This window comes from Mus pahari, chromosome 1 (assembly GCF_900095145.1).
Source record: "Mus pahari chromosome 1, PAHARI_EIJ_v1.1, whole genome shotgun sequence".
Taxonomy (NCBI): domain Eukaryota; kingdom Metazoa; phylum Chordata; class Mammalia; order Rodentia; family Muridae; genus Mus; species Mus pahari.
This window is the reverse complement of record NC_034590.1, coordinates 158,427,785-158,445,329: the sequence shown is the minus strand read 5'-3', so window position 1 is coordinate 158,445,329 and position 17,545 is coordinate 158,427,785. Positions and strand designations below refer to the sequence as shown.

Genomic DNA, 17,545 nt, shown 5'->3' with positions numbered 1-17,545 from the left:
GATCTCAGCTGCAACAGTCCCTCTGCTACAGCCTGACTGCTCCCTCTGCCTCCTGTCTGTATCTGGGCATCCTGCAGATCTCAGCTGCAACAGTCTTTCCTTATGGAGGTGTTCTAGGTTCCCTAGACTGAGTCAAAAATCCCTGTATTGTTTAAAAAAAAGATACACCCCTTGGGCCGGCATAATGGTTCAGCAGGTAAAGATGCTTGCTGAACAAGCCTGATGATCTGTGTTGGCCCCAGGGGTCCACATGATGAAGAGATCTGAGTTTCACAAGGTATCCACATGTCCATAGGAGCTCCACATGGATGCTGTGGCATGTGCACACCCACACATGGGAAAGACTGAAAAAACAATGTTCTTAGGGCACATGTATTTTCCGTTCTTAGCATCTGGCAAAGTGTCGCATTTACATCCATATGGGTCTACTCTAACCCCAGCGCCAGCTGCATCCCGACAGCCCTTACCTCCAGAGGTTCTTCTTGTGCCACCTGCTCATTCAGCTTCTGAGTGTAGGCGTCACAAACTTCAGTCACTTGCACAAACCCTTGGAGGCCATTGGGAAGACTGACCACCAGCTCCAGCTCATTCACCTCTTTCACACAACCCAAAATCCGCATCCCCTCACATAGGGACTAGAAAGGAAAACATACACAGTAAGGTAGAGAGAGAACTCTGGCTTTCTGGTCCCAACACGGATGCTAAAGGAATTTTATAAAAGAAAGGAACCCTTATGCATGTGTATATATCCAGGCACTTAAGCCACCTGGCAGATGCCATCAAAGATCTTGATGAGAAACAGCATGTGAGGCTGGGTTGCTTGGGAAGGTCTCACCCACTGTATCCTAGCAACCCGCATTTACACATGAACCACACAGCCCCGAGATCTCAACCATGTGGGAAATGGGCTGTTGTCAGTACTCTGATCTCACATTTTTCACATGAAATCTAATGTGCCACCAAGTCAAACAAATTATTAAAAATATATTAGAAGAGAAAATATCTCTGCAGGCAAATCAATCTTTACTATCAGAATAATTTGGCTATTTTTCCATTTTAAAATGGACATGTGCTGGGATTGGGGGAGATAAGAAATATAAAAATTTAAGAACCATAAAGCCAGGTGTGGTGGCGCACGCCTTTAATCCCAGCACTCGGGAGGCAGAGGCAGGCGGATTTCTGAGTTCGAGGCCAGCTACAAAGTGAGTTCCAGGACAGCCAGAGCTATACAAAGAAACCCTGTCTCGGAAAAAAAAAAAAAAAAAAAAAAATCATAAAAACCACACCAGTTATCTGAGATCATTTCACATCTACAAATGGAATGAATAGAAGCCAGGTATGGTGGGCATATCTTTAACGAGGCAGAAGCAAGAAGATCTTTTAGTTCAAGGCCAGTCTGGTCTACACAGTGAATTCCAGACTAGCCAAGGGCTACATACTATGTAAGACCTGGTCTTCAAAAATCAATAAATAAACAAGTAGGATTAGAATAATTGCTAGTTATTGTCAGTCCTAATTTCTACTAAAACACAAGCAAAACCACACAGTTCTTTAACCATTCCCATGACTTGCTTTGTTGACTGCGACAGTCTTATGTATCTCAGACTAGGCTGGCACTCATGGGTGACCTTAAGCTTCTGATCCTGCTGATGCCAGCTCCTAAGTGCTAGGACTGCAGGCATGCACCACCACTTCCGGTTTATGTGACGCTAAGGCTCAAACTTGGGCAGACAGAGGTTGGAGTAAGGGGGAAATAAAGAGACAGGATGGCTACACACAGCAGCACACAGCTGTAACCCCTGTACTTGGAAATTGGGGGGCCTTCACTGTGTAGGGAGCCTAGGCAGCACAGGATCTTACCCCAAAAAAACCTCAAACGGAAAAAAAGACACCAGGCATTGGTTAGCAATCAAAGGAAACCAAGCTCACTTCTCACTATCTGCACGAGTCTCCAAAGACATACACAAAAAAAATATAATTCTGTATGTATATACGTGCAAAGAAGGAAGAAAAAAGGGAAGAACACACACAAACTTAAGGAATGTGTTAAGAGAAAAGCAAATGTTAACGAACCTCAAGACTAAGAATTTCAAACTTCTCTTTCATAGATTTGATGGATTTTCTCTTTTCAATTTTCAATTTTTTTGTTTTTGCTGGCCCTTTCTGGCTCTTTTTCCTTTTAATGGGACCTTCTTCTGTGGAAACCTAAAAGGAGAAAAAGATTCATAAGGATGCAAAAGGATGAGAAACTGAAACCTTAGCTATCCCCACACATTTAGGGTCATGTTATCTTTCCCTGTTATCCTAAACTCCCCCAAGCCACTCCCCCGTTCTTTCCATATCTGCTGCACCCCCAAGCCTAGCATCCAGGCACCAATGCTCCCTCTGCCCATGATCTGAGGAGCGTCCTTCATCTTCCCCTCGTCTCTTATGTCCTATGTTCTTCGTCTATTGAGCAGGGTGGACACCAGGGTTCCCCAGTTGGGAAGCCGTAGGTCACAGTGCACAGATGCTCATGTCAAATGCCAAAGCTCTTCCACAACCTGAACTTCCCTGAACCTCAGTTCCTCCGCATGGAGCCGTGACTTCTACTCTAAAATATACATGGAGAGATTCTGTAATACTAAGGCCACCCACCCAAGTGGCAGTTTCCTTTTCTCTAGCATCTAGAACACAAACTGATCTATCCGAATGCATCTCAGTGTAGACTTGTTTCCTAGGACTGCAGCAACGGAGCTCAGGAGTAAAGTACTTGCCCAACTTCAATCCCCAGCACCAAAAGCAAAGCCAAATTCACTATCAAGTACCCTTTTTTTCCCCATTCTTTTCAAGTGGCACAGACTCCCTAAGGACAAATTATAATGGCACTTCAACGTTAAATACCTAATGTCATGCTTCAAAAGAAGCCTGAGGTGGCAGAGCCTCTTTAACAAGTTCAATTTCTAGAAGTGACATCAAAGAGAAACAAACTGGCAAATAACTGATGCCAATGAGGCTCAGTCTTCCCAAAGATGCTCGGAAGTTTCTGGTAGTTTCTGGTTGTGCCAAACAGCATAACACTTACATCAAATAAGTTGTCTTGTTCAACCACCTGCTGGGAAGACTTCTCTGATTTGTGGGGTTTCCGTGTTCCCCCTCGGGGGAAGCTTTCCTCCAGGTTTGCCATGCTGGGGTCTTCTGCAGCTGATGGAAAGATAATGGTGAGCTCTAGCACTGATGGCTGGCTTCATAGAGCACATGATCAGAGGGCAAGAGAACCTTCTAGCAATGAACAAGATCCAAGAGTATGATTAAATAGTTGATATGCTGCTGTGTGGTGGTAGACACCTTTAATCCCAGCACTACGGTGACAGGCCAAAAGATTTTAGTTCGAGGCCAGCCTGGTCTATAGAGTGAGTTCCAAGACAGCTAGGGATGCATAGAGAATCCCTGTTTCTAAACACCAAAAAAAAAAGAAAAGAAAAGAAAAGAAAAGAAAAGAAAAGAAAAGAAAAGAAAAGAAAAAAAGAAAGAAAGAAAGAAAGAAAAAAAGAAAGAAAGAAAGAAAGAAAGAAAGAAAAAAAGAAAGGAAAAAAGAAAAAAAGACATGTCAGGCTCCCATTTTTTCATCTTTCCAACACTGTCGACCTCAAAACCACAAACTATACACTTGCATGATCTTCCAGGAAGTGGATTCTATGTAGTAAATGTTCATTTAATATTAATTATTGTAATTACGTGAGGTGTGTATCTATAAATCCATACCGCCAAACATACATTACTAAGAAAACAAAATGTAAGTAATTTAAGATACACCGGGCAGTGGTAGGACACACCTTTAATCCCAGCACTTGGGAGGCAGAGGCAGGCAGATTTCTGAGTTCAAGGCCAGCCTGGTCTACAGAGTTCCAGGACAGCCAGAGCTACACCAAGAAACTGTCTCAGAAAAAAAAAAAAAAAAAAAAAAAAAAGTAATTTACGATACAAATCAGACTATAATGCATAAACAAAAGAGAAGTGATAGGATTCTGTAAAGATGAACACTTCATAAGAATGATGCTTTTGAGCTGTACATTAAATAAATAAGGAACCAGGTCTGGTGGGCCATGCCTTTAACTCCAACACTTGGGAGGCAGAGGAAGGCCTATATCTGTGAGTTCCAGACCAGCCAGGGCTTCATAATGAGACCCTGTCTCAAAAATAACTAATATTAATCGTAAATAGAAATATAATGGTAGACAATGTAAAAAACAAAACAGAGAACCAAGAAAAAGCTTATTTCTCAAAATACACCAGCCACTTGCCTGTCAAACGACTCTTCAAAGGCTTTCTAAAAAGCTGAATTATTCAATTAAGCTACAGGGAAAATAAAGCATGATAACAACCTATATTTTAGAAAACAATTTGGCTCTTTGGTGAAAGATTCTTAAAAAATTAATAGCTCTGTGTTTACTTGGTACTTCAGAGCCTTAGGGAACGTGACAAAATAACGGAGAACATTCTTCAGTCTACAGACTGGACAGAAGTGAAAGCAAATAAAGCGAATGTAAGGATTTAAATGATGCACATCAGGGAAACCATGAGAACCAAGACGAGGTATAAATAAAGACGCATGGCAGCCTAGTTGGTTCTGGGATACCTAGTTAGAAAACTTTAGTAACCGAGTGAGACTGTGAAAGAGGCAACGACCGAGAAATGTACGGTTTGTTCTGTATGGGTGCATGCTTCATCGAAACAGTATAGCTCACAAGGTCTACTTCGCTAGGACTCTCTTATAGACCATGATAGCCCCGATGAGACCGAGGCACCAGTCTGGCGATCACGTGCAGAGAAGGCACTTAAGGTACCTGCAGTGGACAGCCTGGCTTTAAGGAACTGCTAGCGTCGGGGGGATCGAGGGATCAGACCTCCCATCCCAACCCAACTGTGCTCAGCAGGAAACTCGGTGACCCAGGCCAGGAAGCCGAGGTAACAGGCATGAGGTCCCCTCCCTCCTCGCCGAAGCTCCCGGGTCCTCAGCCCCCACGGCTCCCGCCGCTGCATACCTCACGGAGCGCTTCAACGCAATCGCACGCGCAGAACACGGAGCCGCCAGCCCCACGCGACTCGTCCACGAGCGTAGGTAAGACCAGGACTACTTCCGTTATGACGTCGGGGTCAGACGCCGGCAGAGACGGGAAGTAGAAGGGCGGGACCTGGCGTTATAGCCAATCTACGCAGAGGGCCGAGTCGCCGCGGCCTGTGGGTCGCGTGCGGGGAGGGGGTGTCTTCCGGTCGGGGCGAGCTCGTCGCTGGGTTTGTTGAAGGACATCGGCTGCTGAGCTTGGGGTTCGGACGACGGTGGGTGAGAAGGCTCTCTGGGCTGCTCGGTCTAGTGACCGAGCTTTGTAGGGCCGACTAGAATCTGTCCGTTTTTCCAGCCCCGGGACAGCGCGAGGTTTTCTTTTTGCGGGGAGATGGTGGGGAATGGGAAAGGCGCTGGAGAGAATGAGGGTCAGCCCCCCCACCCCCGCCAAGGCGCATCTAGGAAGCTTCAGCACCGCGAGTGACGAGCGCCCAGGCCTCGCACGGTTAGCGGAGAGCCTTATGCCCCGCTTCCCAGTGTGGATTGGGGGCGAGACGGGTCGAGACGAGAGCTCCCCAAGGTCATCCATCCAGTGGGTATTGGGAGAGGATTCTGGGTTTTGACCCCATCTCTGGCTGAGTTCATGTGTCTTGGCCTCTATGGCCATAGCGATTTGTTTCCTCCGAGCTGCGATCAGGAAACCAGGCCTCCCTTAACCTGCGCAGTAGCCTTTGTCAAAACCAGAGTAAACGTGGCGTGGCCCTGCGGTTCTCCAGGCCTGGGCTCTAAAAACGGATTCGATTTTGTATCCCAGCGGTTCTGAACCTGTGGATCGTGACCGCTTTGACAAGCCTCTATCTCCAAAAATATTTATTTACATTACGATTCCTAACTGTAGCATAATTAGAGCTGTGAAGGAGCAACGGAATAATTTTATTGGGGGATGGGGGAGAGGTTTCACCACAACAGGAGGAACTGTATTAAGAGGGTCGGAGCATTAGGAAGGTTGAGAGTCACTGCTGTGTGATCAGTGCAAGGACTTCCACGGAGCCTGTTTGTCGCTTGTGGTCCCTAAGACCTTCGACTTTCATTTTCCTTATACCTGGTGATGGCACTACTCCAGATAGGTGCCTGTAAGACGGGAATAGCTGTATCCAGGAGCCTATTACGAAGCAAGGGCAGCTGCTCACCCCAAGACTTTAATGAAATGCCCATTTCACGTGAGAAGACTGGTTGTATTTAATAGTAGTTATTGGATTATTTAGAAACAGAAGGAAAGGGGCTGGTGAGATGACTCAGAGGTTAAGAGTGCCGACTGCTCTTCCAGAGGTCCTGAGTTCAAATCCCAGCAACCACATGGTGGCTCACAACCATCTGTAATGAAATCTGATGCTCTCTTCTGGAGTCTGAAGACATCTACAGTGTACTTACATATAATAAATAAATATTTAAAAAAAAAAAACAGAAGGAAAACCTGTCAACTTAGACTTTGTAGCAGGCGTATGTTCAACAATAGTACATTTTAAATATTAACTAACAGGCTCACAATTATTAGTCTTTGGTGATTTTTTTTTTCCACTACTGTATGGCTCTAAACTTGCATGTGACTACAAGGACAGCACATTTTAGATTTATTTATTCCTATTGCCAGGTGTGAATGGCTTGTGCCTCTAGTCCCAACACTGTCGGGCAGATCTCTTTGATTTCAAGGCCAGCCTAATCTATGTAGTTAGTATAGGCATCTGGGGCTACAGACTGAGACCCTGTCTTTTAAAAAATAAAATAAAAATTCCATACAGGGCATTGTTAACAGTATTAACTGTTAAAAAGGTCATTGTCCTAAAACAATATACAGTTTGTTGGAAGGTGCTTTAAGCCTTAATGTCACCTTTGTTTGCCATGTGGTGGTGCCACACACATTTTTTACACTCAGAACTCAAGAGGCAGGGGTTCAAGGCCAGCCAGGTCTACAGAGGGAATTAATCCTGTCTCTTGATGGCAGTGACGATGACCCCATTGCTTATCTCACCATCAACATCACTGTTCTTCCATCTAAGCTTCCTTTAAAACCCCAGTTCCTGTACCTTGCCTTTGTTCTACAGTCAGAATGAGTTGTCTTTGGAATACATCATCCTTATTGCAGTAGTCTATAGAATGAAATTTAAACACCTCAATATTGACCAATTATGACCAAATATCCTCCTAAAGGTGACAGGTTATCACTTAGAGTTGAGAAGGTTAATGACCTGGCAAAGACAAGAAGTCTTAGTTTTCCGGAGGGTTTCTCATGAGGGTTTCTTCATAACTTTAAAAACTATCATGAAGTAAATGGAGAAGATTGCTTTGGTAGGTGTAGTGAAGGGGAACTTGAAGAACTATGAAGGGTTTTGTTGTTAAAAGTGATTTTCCTGCTTTGGCTAGATTGGCCAAGATCTGTGAAAGAGACCCAAGGAAATTTAGATTTTCTTCATTGTTCCAGTAACCATTATGAAAGTATTCAAAATTTACATCTCAAATTTTGTGGCATGAATGCTTCTGAAACCTTTGACTAGTTAATAGAGGGATGCTGGCTTCCATATCAACAACACCCTTATGTTTTCTCCTACTCCCATTCAGAAGCCAGCCAGTCTGCCAATCTTGCCTGGACCTTGACCAGCTAGTTCAAGTTGCTCCTGGAATCTGTGGCTCAGTTGTGGTAGAGAGGCTGTCATACATAGAAAAATGGTTCTGAATCTGCTGTGATTTGCTGAGTGTTAGCAAACACGATTTCACTCTCCTGCAGCTTTCATCTTTTCCCTCTGTCCACTCCACCCTACTCCTTATGGCTCCCTACTGCCAGCCAGATCGTCAGGATTCGTTCTACTTTTGTGACTTAACACAGGCATACATAGATGCATATGTATTTAAACCTAGGCTCTGTTTACCAGGAAACTGGTTATTTGTTCTGAGTCTGGCTTACATCATTTAATGTGATGATTTTTCTGCTGCGTCTGTTCTCCGGCGTGCTGATCATTCATTTTTCTTCTGACTGGCTAAGGTCCCATTGTAAATACGCACCATATATTCTTTATCTACTCTGCTGAGAGGCATCTAGACATGGCCAGTACTTTAGCCACTGTGAGCAGGGTAGCAGTAAACATGGATATGCAGATATCTTTGTGGTCATTTGGCTTAGTCTTTTTTTTTTTTTTTTTTTTTTTTTTTGGTTTTTCGAGACAGGGTTTCTCTGTGTAGCCCTGGCTGACCTGGAACTCTGTAGACCAGGCTGGCCTCGAACTCAGAAATCCGCCTGCCTCTGCCTCCCGAGCGCTGGGATTAAAGGCGTGCACCACCACCGCCCGGCTGGCTTAGTCTTTCAAGTATAGCCCAAGTGGAATAACTGGGTTCTGTGGTAGTTCTGATTTTAATTTTTTGAGACTCCTCCACACTGACTTCCATAGTGGCTGTTCCAGTTCACACTCCTAGCAGCACTTTCCCTATATCTTCCCAGTATGTTGTCACTTCCTCTTAATCCAATTTCTTACATAAGAGAAATACAGCCAGGTGGTGGCACTCACCTTTAATCCCAGGACTTAGACAGAGGCAGTCGGATCTCTGCAGTTCCAAGGACAGCCTAGTCTACAGAGTAAGTTCCAGAACACAGAGAAACCCTGTCTCAAAAAATTAAAAAAAAAAAAAAAGTTCTTCAAAAGTTTCTCCATAATTATTGAGCATTAGGGTTTTTTTTTTTTATCTTTTTTTAATGTATGTATTAAAATTACTTAGAGGCCTTTTAAGACAAGTAACTGGACCATGGTTTCTAATTCAGTGTCTATGGTAGGAACCTGAGGATGTGCATGTCTTAACAGTTCCTATTGGTTTCATGCTGCTGGTCTAGGGATCTGACTTTGTGAACATTGATATGCCCTGTAATACCCAGAAGTAGAATTGATTTTTAGTATTTAATGTCACTTGAGACCTTCTTCCATGTGGTACACTGGCCTATAGAATTGTCCTTCAACAGCAACTGCCATTAGTCGTCCCATGTTGGGTTTCTGTTCTTTCTATTTTTGTGAACAATGTTCAGTGATAATTCCTAAACCATATATTTCTGCTTTGTGATAATTTCTGTCAAGGTAAATTCCTGGAGAAGATACAAACGACTCAGCTAGATAGAAGGGTCTATCTATTATATGATATGATAGATACTCTAAATGTTTGCTGTGTCATCCCAGCTTACACCACACAGTGTATTATAGCCAGTTAACACTGCCAATTGTAACTTAGCTGTGCTAGTATGACAGTTAAATATTCGTTTGGTTTTACATTTCTTTTGAGAGTCAAGGTCGCCTCTTTTGCCCAGCTGGCCTGGAACTTCCCATGTAAACCAAGCTGGCCTGAAACTCACAGAAAACAGCCTGCCTCAGCCTCCCCAGTGCTGGGATTCGAGGCCTGTGTCACACCAGGCTGGCATCATGTTTTTGTGGAGTTGACTCTTTTTATATTTCCCTTTCCAAAGACAAGGAAAATACTTGCCAGTTTTCTGCCAGGAAGTTTTGGCTACTCAAAGTCCTTTATCTGTTTGGGTATAAGGAGTAAGGTTCCAGCTTCAGAGAAACCATCTTGACTAGTGTCATCTATACCAGTAGATGTGTCTCCCATGGAACCCTGATTTATAGGAAGAAAAACTAAGAATGTGTGTTACTCTGTTCAGTTGGTGGTTACATTTGAAAAACATGACAGGCTCCAACTTTTAACTGGTCGTAAAAGTGATTTAATTTCAATAACACAGTATTGATAAAGCCGTGAATGAAAACATTAAGCTGTACCGAGTCAAAGGAGAGTTAACGCCGACTCTTCTCTTCCTCTGCTGAGTGCTTGATTATTCTGGGGTCTAGGAAGAGTGAGCTATGGGAGATGGTCCTAACGGTCCTTACCAGCTTTACCCACGGTGCCCTATTGCAATGGCAGCTGAACCACAGAGGAGAAGAGAGATCTGGAAACTGAATTTTATTTTCTTATAAACTGCACCCAAATCAATTTATTGTTTTATTTTTTAGATTGAAGTCATGGCTGGTGCAGAAAGTGATGGCCAATTCCAGTTCACTGGTATTAAAAAATATTTCAACTCTTATACCCTCACAGGTAGAATGAATGTAAGTATCAATTTCATTTTAAGCTGTTATAGTTTAGAATAATAGAGATATGACAGCTTTCATGTACATCTCTCTTTTGTTCTCAGTGTGTCCTGGCCACATACGGAGGCATTGCTTTGCTGGTCTTATACTTCAAGTTAAGGCCTAAGAAAACTCCAGCTGTGAAAGCAACGTAAACGGTGAGGAGCTGCCACTTCAGGTGTGTCCTTAGTCATTCTGATGCAGGGCTCTCTTGCCTTAAAAAATTAACTGTTGGCACTCTTTAAAATTCATTGTATACGCAAAAGAAAACAGTGGGTATAATGTACACCTGTAAGCCCAACAGTGAGGGCACAGGGGCAGAAGGATTACAAGTTCAAGAACAGCTTATGCTACATAGCAAGACTTAGTCTCAAAACAATTCAAAGAGAGTGACCTGCTACTGTAATCCAGCACCACTGGGGAGGGGGAGGAAGCAGGAGGAGCACTGTGATTTTTGAGTCTGCTCTGACCCAAGCAAAACAAAACCCAAGAAAGGTATTACATCAAAATGGTTTTGAACTTGGGAGTGTTTTCTAACACTATTCTTGTGTCTGTAACAATTAGATGACTTCAGTGAAGTGACTTATCTATTTTATTTTTGGGAACCCCTGTCCTTACACACTCACATGCCAGGACACTGCTGTGGAAGTATGTGGATAACTTTCAGAAGCTGGTTTTCACCTTGTTGGGGTGATGCCCCACTGTGTCCCCCCGGCTAGCTGGCATGCACACTGGCATGCTGCTCTTCCTGTCCCTGACATCTAGCTCTACATAAGAGTGCTGGAATTAGATGTGCAACTGCATCTTTTTCCCCACCACCCCCCCATAAATTCTTGGGACCAAACTCAGGTCTTCATGGTCTCCCCAGTCCGACTCTAAGCTCATGATGTAATTTAGTTTTGGTTGGCTTTTGTTTAGGTTGTTTTGAGTCCTCACAGTTGCGGCAATTCCTCTTTCTCAACCTGCTGAGTTTTGGAATTACAGGCAAATGCCACCATGCTTGGGTAAGGGTAGGAATACTAGAGCCTGGAGAAATGTCTCAGTAGTTACGATCAAGTATTGCAAATACTGTAAGACAGAGGACCTGAGTTCAGATCCCACTCCCAGGCCACGGTCTTAGAACTGTCTGTAACCTCAGCTCCAGGCAAACTAATGTCCTTTTCTGGACTCTCACACATAAACACACATAATTAAAGTCTTTAAAAAAGAAAAATGGAATTGTGAGCTGCTGTTGTGGAACTAGGGATGAAACCTAGTGCCTTGGCAGATGCTAGGCCATCATTCTCAGCCCCAACCCTAACCAGCCTTCTGTGATATGTGCTGGGCTTTCATAGAATACTGGGTTCTCCCCCCTGAATAAACAAACCCCTTTAAGATTTTCTAACAGTCCCTTTCAAGCCCTCTTCTCTATCCAGAAGTCAGTAAATATGGTGTTGGCAGCCACTGTGCAGAAAGGCAGACAGCTTGAGAACTGATGCTTTCCTCTCTTACTTTTGTTCTGCTCTTAAAGGCTTTACCATCTTGAATCCATTTAACTTAGGGGACTGTGAGGTCCAGGCCATGCCTTGTTCCTGGTTAACAGGCAGTATTTTGCCCAATGTTATACATAAAGGTACTCTTAACTTTGGGAGGGTAGTAGTATCCCCATAGAAATTGTATCTTGAAAACTAAGTAGCAGACATGTATCTTACCTATTTAAAAATGTTACTTTACAACTAGAAAGATAGCTCAGAGGTTGAGAGCACCTTCTGCTCTTGTATAATACTAGGATTCAATTCCCAGCACCCATGTTGGTTCACAACCGTTCTAGTGGATCCAATAACTTTCTTCTGGTGCCCATAAGCACAAAGCACACAATGGCACATACACACATGTGCAGGCAGAACACACACAGAAAATTAATAAACATTTTAAGTGTTAATTTGTATACTCAGTTTTTTCCCAGTAGTTTTGCTTTTAAGGCTATGTGGAATTGTTGGCAGTTTCAACAACTATTTGTTAAAGCTGGAACTTTAAACTATGTCGACCTGCAGGAGATGCATACACACACAAACACACATATATTATACATGTCCTACTGACTTGAGAACCTAGTGAATGTACATTTTACTTTGGGGAATTTGTGGTGATTACTGATGGTCAGTAGAACACATTTGTGTCAAACTGTTTTTGCTTTGTTTATAGGATTTTGCAATGTCTGACCTCACCTGTTAAGTCCCATGCCTGAAGAACCTGATGTGAACTCATCATGTAATACTCAATTTGTACAATAAATTATGAACCTGGAAAAGCTGGTTGTCTTTATTTACAAGATATCAAAAATATAAAACTGTACAAAATGCAACAAAGGCAAAAACTGGCAGTGACTTGATCTAAATCTCTTAGTTTTCCAAAGCAAGGCTCAGTACTGGAGGTAAGCAACTGAAATGTCTGTCTGACTTCAAGTGTACTAGGTCATATGTAGCCATGTTAGCTGAAGTAGAGTATGGAATCTAAATCTCTTCACCTGTTTTGTAAATGTTTGATTGCACTCCAAACTTACAAGATAGGAATTGAGATGTTGGTGGATGGCTGTACATCTAGACTTGGGAACTGTGGTCCCTACCCAGTTACATACAGTCCACTAATGGTGGGTGAAGAGAAGCATGTTAGTGGGTCACTGAACATGCTGCTTGAGTGCCGTACAATAACCTCATTACAGCACACACACGTTCATAGAACTCCTCAGCTACTCAGGATGGTACTATATTTCTTAACTTGAATCTTGAAGCAGAATGAATTGTTTAAATCAAATTGATTTTTTTTTTCTAAACACAATAAATTAAAATAGCATTTGAACAAAAAAAAAAAAATGCATAGTTTCCACACAATCCAAAGCACCATAAATGTCCCCTCCATGAACATAATACCTCTTATTCAACTAACGGAAATTAGTTAAATGTGGTTGCTATAGAAACGTGGAACTGTCTTGTTCAGATTTTCCAAGCAGCATACTTCCAGATCCATGAAGACGAAAACATTCTTGTAGCTTAAATACTAATCACTGAGGTATTTGCTTTTAGTCTCCCTTTTCCCAACAGTAGCTTCCAAAAGGTCTCTAATACCGTTGGTTTATTGCGGACTGTAAGCTCCTGCAGCTAGAACCAAGTTTCTTCTTGTAAAATGTAGGTGTACAACTGGTGTTGATTTGGTCATATATGTACCCAATAATAACTCCTGGGAATTCTCAGGTAGATTTATATGCCCAGTGGCTGTAGTAAAGTCATCAGTCTCTAAATCTTCAAATGCTTTGATGGCGTCCCATAACCGGACTGTATTATCCATTGAACCTAAAAGGATGCCAAAGTGTGCAGCTGTCACATCCAGAGTCTGATTCCCACCCCCATCCCCACCCCCACCTCCCATGGATATTTTGTGTAACTGGGTTTTTTTTTTTCTTTTTAAACAAAGACTACATCTTTACCCCAAAGCCATGAAATAACTTACCTGATGCCAAAATTTCACCATCTCTACTAAACCTAAGTGAACACACTGTATCAGTGTGGCCTTTTAATTCTCCAACCATCAAGCCATGTCCAATATCCCAAAGAAGTACTCTGCCATCTGTTGCTCCTGTAGCCAGGAATCTCCCATTGGGAGAAAATGTCAAGGAATGAATTGGTCCCTAAAAGAGAGCAAAGTAGGGTTAAATATATCTGATAATACTAAGGTAGAATTGTAGTTTAATAGCATGACTGTTATCTTTAAAATGTTTATAACTACTGAATAAATATTTCAACTTTGAAAGCATCTTTGTGTGCTGGAATAATGAAAGTGTAAAATACCTTGTGTCCAGTGAAGATTCTTACGCAGTTACCATTGAGGACATCCCAGAGCCGCACAGTTCTGTCTGCAGAGCCCGTAGCAACATAGTTCGAATTTGGATGAAATCTAGTGCAATTCACATCAGCAAGATGGCCAGCAAATATCCTTAAAGGCTGATAGTGATCTGTAGCCCAAAGCCTGAAAATAAAAATTTATATTAATTTAATAAAATTTAACCCAAAAGAGAAGTATATCCAAGTGGAGGTCAATTCCAAATTGTTCCTCATCATCTAACTGAAGGAAAGATAATACCTGGGACTAACATTTTCTTCTATGAGATGATGTCTCAGGTAGCCCAAGCTGGCTTTGAGCTACCCTGTCTCCATATCCCAGAGCACTGGTAGGTCTGGGTTTGGTTTGTGTTTATTTTGTTTAAGACAGTCTCACTTTGTAGCTGTCCTGGAATGAACTATGTAGACCTGGCTAGCCTTGCGATCTCCCTACCTTAGCCCTCCAAGTGCTAGGACTAAAGGCATGTGCCACCATGCCCAGTCCCAGATGCTGGGAATTACAGGCATACAGATTAGCTTTCTTTTGGTTTTGGGTGTGTGTGTGTGTGTGTGTGTATGTTTTGAGACATGGGTGTAGCCCTAGATACTCTGGAACTTACTCTGTAGACCAAACTGACCTCAAAATTCAAAGAGCTACCTGACTCTTCCTCCCAAGTACTGGGATTAAAGGTGTGCACTGACAACTGCCTGGCTTAAATTATTTATTTTAATTTTATATGCATTAGTGTTTTGCCTAGGTGCATGTCTGTGTAAGGGTGTCAGATCCCCAGGAACTAGAGTTACAGTCAGTTGTGAGCTGCCATGTATGTGCTAGTAATTGAACCTCTGGAAAATCAGTCAGGACTCAACTGCTGAGCCATTTCTCCACCAGCATGTAAACTCTTTAATTCCTTTATACCCACCTCCCCACTCCTAATGAACAGAAAACCATTTCCTATAGTTTTGGCAACCACATGGTTTCTAGCAAAAATTACATCAAAGAGGACTTTAGAATAACAGAAGACGAAGGTATTCATAGTGGAAGCAGGGCCCTTGGTGTAGACAAGAGAGGGAGATAATACTCCCATCTCACATTTTCAAACTGCAACTATGAATTATCTTCTCAAAAAGTTAATCCTGAATATCATAAAAATAAAGTTTGCTGGACTGTGTATTCTCGACAAGCAGTGGTTATATTCAGTGAGTAAACTTCATTAGATCATAACATTCTTACCGAGCTACTCGGTCATGGCCTCCTGACACGAAATAATATCCGTAGGGAGAAAACTGCGTGTCCCATACTGGGTAGTTGTGTCCTTTATACCCAACCAAGCAAGTGAAAGTCTGAAGGCTCCAGAGTCTAACAGTTCCATCCTCTGAAGAGGAGAGTAGGTAGTTCCTGAGGAGAAGAGGTGACGTTTGATTCTCAGTACAATCTAGTTCCCTGTCCGGGTTTCTTCCAATCTCACATTGTAACAAATGACATGCGCCTACGTCACATCAATGTGTGTGCATGCACATGAGTGTGGGAGTGGGCACATGGTGCTGAGGACTCAGCCTAGGGCCTTGCACATGGCAGGCAAGCAGGCAGGCACTCTACTGCTGAGCTACACATCCTTAGCTCCCTCACCTGTGTGTGTGGAATGTAGTATGCATGGGCATATTTAGGCCTCTTCCTTGGATCAATCTCTTAGATATACCCAGAGCTTGTCAACTTTCTCTACAGACCCCAGCTCCAAGTCCAGGATACTGTGACTACAGGAGGGCTTCCAGGCCAGGCCAGCATTTACATGAGTGCTGGAGATCTTAAATCTGCTTTTCACACTTGTATGACAAGCACTTTACCCATTGAGCCATCTTATCCCCACCTCTTTATTCTTAGAATTCACAGTAGGTAACAAGCTAAAAGTATTAAACATGTTAAATGAAATCTTGTTGTATTGTATCTTGAACACCTACTGTATAAAGCTAATTATGAAACAAACAAAACAAAACAAAAAAGAAAACAAAACAAACCTGTCAAGACTATGGGGAGGGGTCACGGTACTTTAGAAAAGAAAAAAAAAATATGATGGCTCATGTGTAATCAGAGTTTGGGTGACTGAGGCAGGAGGCTTGCTGCAAATCCAAGGCTAGTCTGGACTACTGTTTTGAGACCCTATTTTCAAAACACCAAGAAATAATATTGAAGATAATAAGCAGTATGGATTACCTACAGAGTGTAGAAATTTGGTGTATCAATTTTAGATATGTTATTTGCTACCTGCATGGGCTATATCTAAAATAGAAAAGGAGTCAGGTATAGCTCAGTAGCAGTGTGCATGCCTAGGATGTGCTCGAGCCCTGAATTCAGCCAGGACTCCATTCCCCGCAGATACTAATCTCTACCTTGTCACTGAAATCAGACCTTCTCAAGTAAAATGTATCATTTGGCTAAATCCTATTAAGTACTGGTTTGGATTTTTTTGTTTTTTTTTTTAATTCTCAAGATCTCACAAGTACAAAGATATTATGGGTGAAAGCACCCTTTCCCAGGAATTTTCACAGAAAGTTAGAAATGAAAATCAAGAATTACCTAAACGCGTATGGTGCGTATTGTTTCAATACACCGTCTGGCTCTGATGCCCAGGGAACCCTGACCCACAACTCTGCCTTAGCCTCCGGAGCTGGGATAGCAGACAGGCACTTACCACGACACTCAGCTTCCTTCTTCTTCCCATTACAGAAGCCCAAATGTTTCAGTGACAGCTATGAAGTGCCATAAGAATAATCCACAAACTCAAGCAATTCAACCTCTATCAGAGGGTTATTCAAGGATAAAGCTCAATTTTGAAACCAGTAAAGCCCTGAATATATATCTTGATTTTGTAAATTCAGTATACACTTAGTCGCTATTTTATATTCTAGTACCCCAAAATAAATTAGCAAATGGTAAGCTTCTAATTCTAAAAGACACCGAACTACAGGCAACCATGTTTGGCATTTGCATTTAACTTTAAGCTCTCAGTACTGTTTATCAGCATTTAATTGTGTTTGGTTTTTACCTATCCGGACTGAAGCTGGCTCCATAGACAGGCCCACTGTGACCATACAAAATCTTCAACTCACTTGCAGTTTTCTCATCCATGATTCTCTCTAAGACATCATCTGATTCTTTGTCTATAAGACTAAGATCTAAAAAGGTCCAGAAATATTATTTTAGGTATATTATTTAACACAATCTGTCATAGTTCAGAACTAACATTTCAACGTTTCTTCCTCTGTACCAACAACACTATACTAAAGCTAAAGTAAGTGATACATCCCCTTGTATAGAAGAAAATGAGTCTTAAAAACAGTTAATAGCCGGGCGTGGTGGCGCACACCTTTAATCCCAGCACTTGGGAGGCAGAGGCATGCGGATTTCTGAGTTTGAGGCCAGCCTGGTCTACAGAGTGAGTTCCAGGACAGCCAGGGCTATACAGAGAAACCCTGTCTCGAAAAACCAAAAA

The 17,545-nt window shown here is 42.4% G+C and overlaps 3 protein-coding genes across 5 annotated transcripts in view; 1 reads left to right on the top strand and 2 right to left on the bottom strand.

Annotated features, from left to right (window-relative positions):
* Positions 1–5,124, bottom strand: part of Pdcd11 (programmed cell death 11) — a 48,128-nt gene extending 43,004 nt beyond the window's left edge. For both annotated transcript variants that reach the window (XM_021201054.1, XM_029539239.1), the window contains exons 1-4: positions 5,025–5,124; positions 3,065–3,183; positions 2,074–2,205; positions 468–635 (exon numbers count right to left, since the gene is read on the bottom strand). In XM_021201054.1, the coding sequence (XP_021056713.1) occupies positions 468–635; positions 2,074–2,205; positions 3,065–3,166 (402 nt within the window). In that variant the 5' untranslated portion in view covers positions 3,167–3,183; positions 5,025–5,124. The remainder of the gene's footprint in view (positions 1–467; positions 636–2,073; positions 2,206–3,064; positions 3,184–5,024) is intronic.
* An 89-nt stretch (positions 5,125–5,213) lies between these two features.
* Positions 5,214–12,490, top strand: Atp5md (ATP synthase membrane subunit DAPIT). Of its 2 annotated transcripts, none has more exons than XM_029540472.1 (4): positions 5,214–5,319; positions 10,084–10,179; positions 10,266–10,358; positions 12,385–12,490. In XM_029540472.1, exons 2-3 carry the CDS (start codon positions 10,093–10,095, stop codon positions 10,353–10,355), a joined length of 177 nt encoding a protein of 58 aa, XP_029396332.1. In that variant the 5' UTR covers positions 5,214–5,319; positions 10,084–10,092; the 3' UTR covers positions 10,356–10,358; positions 12,385–12,490. The 2 variants fall into 2 exon arrangements, with proteins under 2 accessions (XP_029396332.1, XP_029396327.1); XM_029540467.1 differs by having other exon boundaries at positions 10,266–10,378.
* Taf5 (TATA-box binding protein associated factor 5) overlaps positions 12,482–17,545 on the bottom strand; it is a 16,152-nt gene continuing 11,088 nt past the window's right edge. The window contains exons 7-11 of the mRNA XM_021191191.2: positions 17,099–17,228; positions 15,289–15,453; positions 14,025–14,202; positions 13,687–13,864; positions 12,482–13,529 (exon numbers count right to left, since the gene is read on the bottom strand). Of these exons, the coding sequence (XP_021046850.1) occupies positions 13,312–13,529; positions 13,687–13,864; positions 14,025–14,202; positions 15,289–15,453; positions 17,099–17,228 (869 nt within the window). The 3' untranslated portion in view covers positions 12,482–13,311. The remainder of the gene's footprint in view (positions 13,530–13,686; positions 13,865–14,024; positions 14,203–15,288; positions 15,454–17,098; positions 17,229–17,545) is intronic.